Source organism: Cibotium barometz, chromosome 10 (genome assembly GCF_041138505.1).
Source record: "Cibotium barometz isolate CiBa-2024 chromosome 10, ASM4113850v1, whole genome shotgun sequence".
Lineage (NCBI taxonomy): Eukaryota > Viridiplantae > Streptophyta > Polypodiopsida > Cyatheales > Cibotiaceae > Cibotium > Cibotium barometz.
In genome coordinates this window covers 40120173-40130095 of record NC_141055.1, presented here as the reverse complement: position 1 = coordinate 40130095, position 9923 = coordinate 40120173, and the positions used below count along the sequence as shown (strand labels likewise).

Genomic DNA, 9923 nt, shown 5'->3' with positions numbered 1-9923 from the left:
ATGTTTAGAAAGTGGGGCAAGTTGAAACGTGTCCGTTGATCGGGAAAGGGGCGATGATGATGGGTAGAGAGAGAGAGAGAGTGGTTTTAAGGATTTTCTCTCTCTAAGCCGAAGAGGGCAGATCTTGAGGAATTCTGCACAAATTTGGGAAAAAATAAAAAATGAACATTATTATTTATTATTGATCTTCTAAAACAAATTTTAAAAATTGGACTTGATAACCTGAAAACTAAATTTGGACTTTGTAGAAATGTGCTCCAACAATAATACTAAAATTAAAACCTTTATCATGGTCGCAATAATTTTGACTGCAAGACAAAAGCCTTTATTAAAAAAAAACTCTTCGTTTATTCGAAGCTTCAAATAAAATGTGCTAATAATTTTATTCATAAAAAGGAAAAATAAAGAATTCAAAAATAAAAAAGAAGAAAATGGAAAGTTTTATGAAAAAGGCAATTATATAAATGGAATATAAAATGCTTTATTGAAGAGAGAGAGAGAGAGAGGTATTAAGAGAGAGAGAGAGAGAGAGAGAGAGAGAGATTTAACTATACATTGGTTCCCCCACACAAAATCCAAATGGTGCCCACTGCTCTTCCTCCCCTCTCTCTCTTTCTCTCTCTGTGGGCGTAGCACCATCGCCCAGATCTTTGTAACCCATCATGCCCTAGTTGCCATCATCTTATCTCTCTGGTTGTTTGTGTGTTACCCTTACTCTGCATCCCCCCCCCCCCTCTCTCTCTCTCTCTCTCTCTCTCTCTTCCCCCCCCCCCCCCCCACTACCAACACCCCCCCACCCCCTCCTCTCTGTTTGTGCAGACAAACCCTTACCTTCACGTGGGCTTCAGAAAGCCCTGTTGAGAAAAGTTCAACTGGTCACATCGAAGCTGACCACCATCACAGGTGGTCTCTCTACATAGAAACACAACTGAGCACCGTACCAGGAAAAAAATCCAGCCAAATTCTTAGTCCAAAGCTTCACATTTTCTAACTTGCTTGAGCAGATAAAATGCAGCCGAGTGTGCCCAACAGACCCTGGCCTCCGAAGCATGCAGGTCATACTAATTTAGGGCCACACTAATCTGGGTTATGTTCAAAGATCTACAGGGAAAAAGGAAAGCAAGGGGATGAGATTAGCAGCATCATTAGAAAAGGAGTACCAGCATACAGAGGGTTGCAGTCTAAAGATTAAGCAGCAGTGAACTCACAAGGGTGGAAGCAAGAAAAGATTGCTAGTCGGTGGATCAGAGAGTTAGCTGCAAAATTGTTTGGTTGTACATAAATTGCAAGGGATTTACCCCTTGTTTTTATGGTTTATCAGGTAAGGTCTCTCTCTCTCTCTCTCTCTCTCTCTCTCACACACACACACACACACACACACACACGTGTGTGTGTGCATAAATATGCTGTTTCTCTCCCCTTTATTATTCTCACTCGTCTTTATGTCTTAGCCCATCTTAGTTAATTTGGGTATGTTACCTCACACACACGTAGGATCGCATACCTTCTTTGCTTTTCTATAGCTTTTGGTGGAGAGGTTATCCTAAGCAACACCTTCGGTCCCGTGGATCGACTGAAATGTGATCGACTGAAATGTCTCTGTTTAACCATAGTTACACTTCATTGGAATCATATCATGCCAATCATTTGTAACTTAACGATACAAACAAAAGCTCAGGAGGGATGATCCTGTGGACAGAGTAAGACCTGAATGGAGATCCTACGCTGCACGTCCTAGCCCATAAGCCCGGAGCCTTGATAGAGGGCCGAGCCTCAAGGTGAAGTCTTGCCTGTTAGCAAAGATGGGCTTTTCTTTGGGGTTCACATGCTCACGCCCACGCATAGGGTATCGTATGTAGAATTCTGGCGCAGTACATGTACCTTGAGATGTCTGGTACTCTGCTTGGGAGTTATAAGGGTGAACCTTCACCATGTCCCTGTCTAAGGATCGAAACTAATTTTATTTGGACATTCGGCAACTGTATGGTTTCCACCACAACTATAGTATTCTTTTAGGTGTTGCATACACTTGGATGCAGGTGCCTCTTTCCTCTTCCACATAAGACATTATTATCTTGCATTTGATCTTCAAAAGTGTTTTCTTCACAATCCCCATCCATTATTATCCTGTTGGGTGGCCCCAGGTGGAGTGAGGTGCACACCCCACGGGTAAGGTTCACCAGTCCTCACTCTGGACCCTTGAAGGGCTATGTTGATTCCTTCATTGCTCCATACATGCAACTTTGAGTGTCATGATAGTGTCAAATCTTCTCCCTGAATGGGGGCACTTACTTGCGGGACGGTTTCCTGCCCACATGGAGCATTTCCCTTGCATCTGCAACCAGGGGACTCGGATCGATCATTTGGTCTGTTCATGAGGTTATTATTCATCATAGAGACTAATCCCTTAGCAGCCTTATCATTCTGTTTTTCGGGCATACATTTTGCCTTGCAATTAATTATTTCTGTTGATGAATGGCATGAATACATCATGGTAGTCCACAATGTATAGTCGCTACAAAGTTCATAATGGATGGATCTGATTTACGTATGCAGGCATGCATATGTGCTTATGAATGAATGTATATATGTGTGGATGATGTGTGTGTACACAAATGCACACGTGTTCTTGACACACTGTGGGCATGATCATGCCGAAACCGGTGGCGCACAGGAGAAGGCTTCGCTCTTTTGTTTTGAGAGTAGAATGTCGTATTCTTAAGAAAACATTGGCATCTGAGTGTTGTTCATCTTATGACAATGCAGTTAGCTGCTGTGAAGTCCATTATTTTTAGCTTCTAACACTTGCTTTACGTTGCAGTAAATCCTTGAAAAGGAAGTCAAGTAAAAGGGGGGTTTGAACTTGATCCATGGCTAGCTCAAGCACTCAGAGTATGGAGAATTTTAGTGCACAGACAATGGACCGGCATCAGATTATGATGAATACAGAAGTGATGAAGCATTTCACCATCATGAATAGAGTGTCTGTGCGGGAGATTATGTTGCAGCACGAGAAAACTTTCAAGGAGCAGGTTAGCTCGCCTCATATGTCATCTTTTCTCTAATGTCAAGTAGGTATGATTGTTTGAACGTTACCAAGCATATGCCTGCATGCTGAATACAGCCATGCTCTCTTGGCCAAAGGGCTACATTTGTTTGTGCATGCCTATGTACATGCAAACACATTCACATGCATGGCTTTATGTACATGCGAACACATTCACATGCATGGCTTTGAGAGAGAGAGAGAGAGAGAGAGAGAGAACTGGGAACTGAAAGCTAAGACTCTGAGATTATATAAGATGAAAAATCTAGATCCTACTATGCCAGGTATAGGGTGCAATAAGTCATGGGATATGGGAGAGCTGAATAAAAACACTCAATTAACCCTGTATGCCGGCAAGGGCCATCCAGGATGTCCGTCATGGGTGATACAAGAAGGATAGAGATGTCAATAGTCTGCTGTGTGAGGATGAGGCACGGCTCGACAGAGGGCAGGATCTCCTGAATCTGGAGTTGATGAGCTGGGGTGGCCGGAGTCCAACGGGAATAGGTTCCCATATCCACTGTGGTGGGCTCTGGTGCCTCCCTATCCACACCTCTAGGCTGGAGGAGAAGTGTTGGGGGAGAGAGAGAGAGAGAGAGAGAGAGAGAGAGAGAGAGAGAGAGAGAGAACTGGGGGAGAAAACGGGAAAGGGCGGGGGGGGGGGGGGGGTTTGCAGAAGAGAGGATTTGCAATTTCTGTTTTATGTTTTCTGGAAAGCATAACATGTATGCCTTGGCAAGCACAATAGCTCAATAACATATTATACAGGGTTTCTTACGTGCATTGCCTTTGTATGCCAGGTCCATGACCTTCACAAGCTTTATGAAGTGCAGAGATTGTTAATGGATAAAGCCAAAAGCAGGGAATCAGACTTCTACATAGGGGTACCCCAATTGTCCACCCATCATCTGCTCACTCTGCCTGAAGAACCCGACCAGTCAAGACAAAAAAGAACTATTTGGGAACAGATACCAACAGATGGTGCAGGAGCATTAAAAGCTGGCATGTTGAGACAGCAGCCAGACACAGAAAAAGCAGTTAAGTTGGAAGACAAATCAAAGAGCACAAACAGCCCAGTGAGGAAAAGAAAAATAGATCTTGAACAGCTACCACAAGACGACACGGACGACGAGATGGAGAAATCTGAGAATGTGCTGCTGGAAGAATCCAAAGAGTTGACAATGGCATACACTGGTCTTGAGAGTACCGTAAAATCATATCCGATTCCAAATTGCACTGCCGTGCACCCTTTGCAGCCAGCCAAGCCAACTCAAATCTGTAGTTTAGTTGCAGGAGGCAATTCTTCTTACAAAAATCATGGTAGTGTGAGCAGAGTAGCTTCTGTCTACCCCTCACAATATGGAAAAGGGCCAAAACTGCCTCTTGATGTAGTCGAGGCTGAGCAGACCCCTGAAGTTATTGAAGAGAGAAACACAGCTTTTCAAAATGCTAGCGTGATGAATACAGATGGTGGAACTGGCAAGACAATGGCAATGTTTTTGCCTCAAACTGACCTAATTGATAGGGCTTCTCAAGACTCAGGAAGAGAGACGCACTGGTTCTTTCAGGTGTTTTTTGTAACTTGGTTTACTTCCATAAGATGTGATCTGCACTACTCACCATTTTTAAAGTTAATCATCTAGTTTTGCATACTCATTTGCAACATTAGATGATGCCTTGTCTAACTGCTGAATGTTGGTATCAGGCATCTGACGCCAGTAGGAATTCCATGACTGCCGCCGAATTTTCAAGTCAGCAACGGCAGAAACCAACCCCACATGCATTAATTCTGGAACCCTCATGCAAAGAATACCATCAGCACAGCGGGATCCCTCAAGGTCACCAGAAGTTTGTTGTGAGACATCCTAGCAGCAAACCGGTACCCATGGAAGATGCAAGTACTGTTGGAAACTGGAGCAAAGCACCAGTGGAAAAGAAACCACCTGGCCTAGCTGTTGGAGCCCAAGAAGGAAGCCTTTTTAGCTCATCAGAAAGACCTGACAATGCCTCCAGATGGTTTACGACTGAGGCTTATTTGTCGGGAGGTCAGGTTGCCAGTGTAGTTCCTGCTGTCGGGGTTGATATGAGAGCTTCAGAAGGAGGGAATGCTACGTCAGGTTTTGTGGTTCCAGCCATCAGCATATTAAATGGGAAAGGACAGAATCAAGAGCCGGACACAAACCTCTGGTACTCACAAAATTCTGTTATGCAGCTTTCACAGTACCAGCAGCAACCTTTCTTCCCACCACAGGTCTTTCCATCGGTAAACCAGCCAGCATGGTTGCAGTCATCTCAGAATACACACGGGGGTCTATATCCACAACAGGTTGTCTATGGTGTTCATGCCACTGATGCATCTCAGGTAGGGTTCAGGGTGGAGGGGTTGCAGAGGGGCCAAGGTGACGTAACTGGCCCTTGGAATATGTTAGGTCTTGGTCATTTTTACTCTAGTGGTCCTCCAATCCCTCAAAAACCACCTTTCAAGAAGCCTCCTAAGCTGGTTTTGAAAAACGATGGTGTCGGGATGGAGTTGAGGCTAGTCTCACCAGAGAGGGAGTCGAGTGAGAAGGTCAGTCAAAGAAAGTCACCGAATCCTTCCAAGAAGGACTTACCACAGGAGTCTCTAAAAGCGCAAGAGAGGAAAGGTGGAGTCCAAAGAGAAACCAAGGACGAAGCCATAAAGCATAAAGAGGGGGGGAAGGCAACAGGAGTCAACATACAGAGCTCTACTGTGCAGGTTGGGGAAGCTCCAAAAGCATTGAGCTTTTCTTTGCAACAGAAGGTTCCAGCTATGGCAACAACTTCACATATTCAGGAGTCTCTTTTGCGAAAGAAGATACTGGAACAAATGACAGCCTCCGAACATGTTCCGGATGGTTTAGCTGCTCCTGTGATGATATCGCCTGTAGCCCAGTCTGCTGCAGGTGATGTCGCAAAAATGGACACTTTCAGGGCAAATGAGCACAGTGTGATTGGTGCCGGTTGCTATGTATCTGCCTTGCCAAATGAGTCTGAGGGTCAACATGATGTACGTCAAGCTGAAATGGCAATACCACTACAAGATCAAGTGAAGACAGTTGGGCAGAATAGGCCTTGGCTGGAAGGGAACAAAGCCTGTTTTGCTAAGGAACCGGTTGTACCGTCTGATGTTGGGATTAACGAAGACATACAGGGCCTTGCTTTGTCCGGACAAGGAAGCAGCTTGGTACCATGTAAAGATGACATAGAGGGAAGTGTGACAGGTTGCAATAACAAGTCTAGGGATCACAGCGATAGTGAGCATGTGCAGATCTCATCCTTGAGCAGAAAGTCTGAAGACATGAAAAGTCCTTCAAATAGTGTGCCCATCACAAAAGGAAGCAGTGATAATGTGACTGTAACTGGTCAAGCGAGTCCTGTTGGTGGGAAATCTCAGGATTCACTTTTAAAAAGCAGGGAAGAGGGCGTCCATGTCGCAAATGCAAGGGAGAGGAGAGATGAAGGGCTTGATGTAAACCATTCCCAGGAAAGCGTGCTTCCAAAGAGTAAGAACAAAACTGATGCTTTTAGACATGATTTTAACACCAAGCATGGGTACGTGAACTTTGATATGTCTTTGAGAAGTGTGAAATATTTCCAGGCAAGAGCTGACGGTTTTTTTTTTGGATTCCCTTACAGATGGCCACTCAGTACCAGGTGTTGCCACCGCAAGCTCCAGAAAGGGTGATGCCCAAACTAAAGACCTGCTGCCAGGAAATGCGCTTGGCCATGGCTCCGATTTGATGAGCACTTCCAGTCAGCTGACAATGCAGGCGGTCTCCACACAGTCCACCAGCACTGACACTCCCGGAATCATGAAACAAGAGAGAAAATGCTCCTCAAATGCTTTGGAAAGCAGCGTGTCATACAAAGTATCAGGGAAGGGTTCTAGTTCAAGTTCCCGAAGCAAATCAGCCACACTGACTTCTGACAGGGCTGACAGGGTGAATCCGTCTGCACCTTCTGTAAAGCCTACAGAATTGCAGAACAAGCTAGACATAACAGTTGGTGATTCAAGTGAGAATTTACACCATGATTCTGACAGTGACAATCTTGCTGCTGCTAAAATACTTCTGAGCTTTGCACCTAATATTGATCTGCAGGATCCAAAGAAGCATTTGAAAGAAGATGCAGGGAAAACTGTTGGCAGTAGTCGCAAACGCAAGCCTGCAGAGAACGCTTCAAGCAGGACAAGGCAGACTGTGGTGGGTCTTACCAAAGATGTAACTGGCATCCAGTCTGAGACTTTTGAATCCGGTGATGCCCAAGGATCTCAACCGAAGGGGCAATGCAGCTCTAGAAAGATGAATCATCTTGATCTCATTAGATTGGCAACAAAGGATAGGTTTAGAGAGGAGCTGCGGTCCTCTCAGCTGCAATCCGATTATGGAGGTGAAGAAGACGTAAAGAACAAAAGAAACAAGCTTCCAAGGGCAGTCTCAACGGGTAGCCCAGCAGATGATGAGCCTATTAACACTTCAAGGTCCAAACAGCTTAATAAGCTTGGAGCAGCTATAGTGCATCCTAGGAGTGTAGACACACATGATCATACCATGAGCTACAATGGGAAGGATGTTTTCCACACACCCACTGGTCGACGGAGCTCTCGAGGACCCCCCACGGCAACACGGGTGCATCATGGTAGCAGAGGTAGATCACAACAGCAATCGCAGCATTACTCAGGTGAAGAAGGTGGCAGCCCAGGCACAGCAGAAGCTAATTCAAGAAGTAGACAGGAAGGTGGTGGCAACCTGGGCAAACTTGAGGGTAGCATGAAAAGCAAGGCATGGAGTGATCTAAACAGGAGGAGGAGTCGCCCACGCAGTCAGTTCCATGGAGTCTCCCACAGAAAGACTCAAAGATAGCATTCAAGGCTATGGTTCCTTCTTTTTCACACTCTTGAGCTCACCTTGAGTATAAACTGTATTTACACACATTCCGACTTCTTGTTATCACTTGATTCTTGCACTCACATGATTTGCAGCTTCAGTGTTAATAGACTTGTGATGATACATCAGTGTTAGCAAAGCTTCATTAATTTAAGTAAACAGACATTACAATCCTCAACACAAAGTTTAAAGTATTTACAGAGTGTCATCCTAATTCTTTCTGTTTACTTCTTGCATTACAACATTTGTGTGTGTGTGCGTGCGCATTCGTAAGAGGAAAGCTTGTCGCAGCAGTACTTGCATTTTGTGTGATCTTTCTGCCAATTGGCAAATAGCTAAACTCATATTCTAGTTGCGCACCATTCATGCTCCCTTGGATTGACCTTAGGTTGATGGTAATTTTTTTTTCATTGTGTCATTGCAGAGTACACAATCATGGGTTCATCTCAATTCTCTGATGTAGTATGGTTGATATCAATCTATGCACAATTGTTGATTTATCTAGATTGCAGATTAACCTTCATGGAAAGATGCATTGCCTTATTCTTGCTAATTCCCTGCCTCTGTGTAAGTATGTGCATTTGGACCTAGAGGCATGCTAACAAGGATAATCTGGGGAGAGTGCACTCATCTTGGCTTATTTGTAAAAGGGGATTTCAGAAGAGGAATGTGTGCCTTGCTGCTACAACTCCCTCTTTCCCAACCACAACGAACACATGATGTTTCTAGAATAGCCCGGTGGGGGCGTGTGAACCCTTATTGTAAGGTTTTCTCCTTTTCCGCTTCAGAGAAAAGTACCTTGAATGGGATTCAGAGCTATGCTTGGAGGCTGACTTTTCAAGGTGACTCCATATATAGTGCAACACAGTTAAAATTTTGGGGTGTCTGCGTTGAAATTTTATGCTTTTTTTTGTGTGTGCCTATTTTGCCCCAAGTTTGTTTGGAGATGGTGAAAAAGGTGAAGAAATTCTTTACCTCAGCAATGATGTAATGTTGATGATGTCATAGGCACATGGTGTGTCTTAAGAATTGACCTCATGGGCAGGTTCAGGTCTCTTATTAGGTGTTACCTTTAGGTGATGCATGGAGATGCTTCCTTGAGTTTTTAAATGGTGCACTTGGAGCATCACTTGTAGGATACTTTTTGAATACAATGATTTTTATGAGTTTAAGATTATCGACTTGATTTTTCTCTTTCAATTAGTATTATTCATTAAAACATGGATTTAATCTTTTAGTAAGATTTACCCTAGCTCTACCTAGTTTTCAAATTGGTGTCAAAGGCTATGTTAGTTGCCAAAGTTTCAGAGCTGTTATTTTTTCTCTCTTTTTGATAATCCTTGTGTGTGTGTGCGCGCGCGCGCGCGTGTGTGTGCGTGTATCGAATGCTTTGGCAATGTCTACTTGCCCAATATGGGTTCATTCCTAGATGACAAAATGCTTATATGGGAATGGATTTGACCAATTATATATACTGGTAAAATCCATTCCCACATAAGCATTTTGTCATCTAGGAATGAACCCATATTGGGCAGGTAGACATTGCCAAAGCATTTGATACAGTGCATTGGGATTTTATTGTTGCCACCATGAATTGTTTGTGGTTTGGTCCAAAAAATGAAAGAAGTTGTCTACTGGTTGTATGTAGGCAGCACAATTAAATGTATCATTAGTTAAGGATTATCATCACCCTCGACTTTGGGAAGATTGGTTAGGGAGGGTTGTCCACTAAGCGACATGTATGCAATTGCCACTCATCCTCTGTTAATGTATATGGATATTCTTACTTAGGAAGGAGAATTATATGGAATGCTATATCGAGATGTGTCATCAATGGTTGCACATGCATATATCGATTGACTCTTTTTTCTTCCTGGTAGATACTCGAAGGGATTTGACAATGATTATAGATGTTATGCAATTGTTTGGGACAACAGCAGGGTTGAAAAACAACTTTATAAAGTCTAAGT

The 9923-nt window shown here is 43.8% G+C and overlaps 1 protein-coding gene across 4 annotated transcripts; it reads left to right on the top strand.

Annotated features, from left to right (window-relative positions):
* Positions 1 to 486: 486 nt before the first annotated feature.
* Positions 487 to 9125, top strand: LOC147634893 (uncharacterized). Of its 4 annotated transcripts, none has more exons than XM_086804126.1 (6): positions 487 to 1321; positions 2822 to 3032; positions 3847 to 4614; positions 4752 to 6570; positions 6704 to 7943; positions 8604 to 9125. In XM_086804126.1, the coding sequence occupies exons 2-5, from the start codon at positions 2871 to 2873 to the stop codon at positions 7927 to 7929; spliced, it is 3975 nt and encodes a 1324-aa protein (XP_086660252.1). In that variant the 5' UTR covers positions 487 to 1321; positions 2822 to 2870; the 3' UTR covers positions 7930 to 7943; positions 8604 to 9125. The 4 variants fall into 4 exon arrangements, with proteins under 4 accessions (XP_086660252.1, XP_086660251.1, XP_086660253.1 ...); XM_086804125.1 differs by having other exon boundaries at positions 8378 to 9125; XM_086804127.1 differs by having other exon boundaries at positions 8614 to 8827.
* Positions 9126 to 9923: the final 798 nt, after the last annotated feature.

Excerpts from the sequence above, each read along its gene's own strand:
- LOC147634893 (XM_086804126.1), top strand. The coding sequence starts at position 2,871 with ATGGCTAGCTCAAGCACTCAGAGTATGGAGAATTTTAGTGCACAGACA. Across the intron at positions 4,615-4,751 it reads AGACGCACTGGTTCTTTCAG|GCATCTGACGCCAGTAGGAA; the intron begins GTGTTTTTTGTA and ends TGTTGGTATCAG. Across the intron at positions 6,571-6,703 it reads GGAAAGCGTGCTTCCAAAGA|ATGGCCACTCAGTACCAGGT; the intron begins GTAAGAACAAAA and ends ATTCCCTTACAG.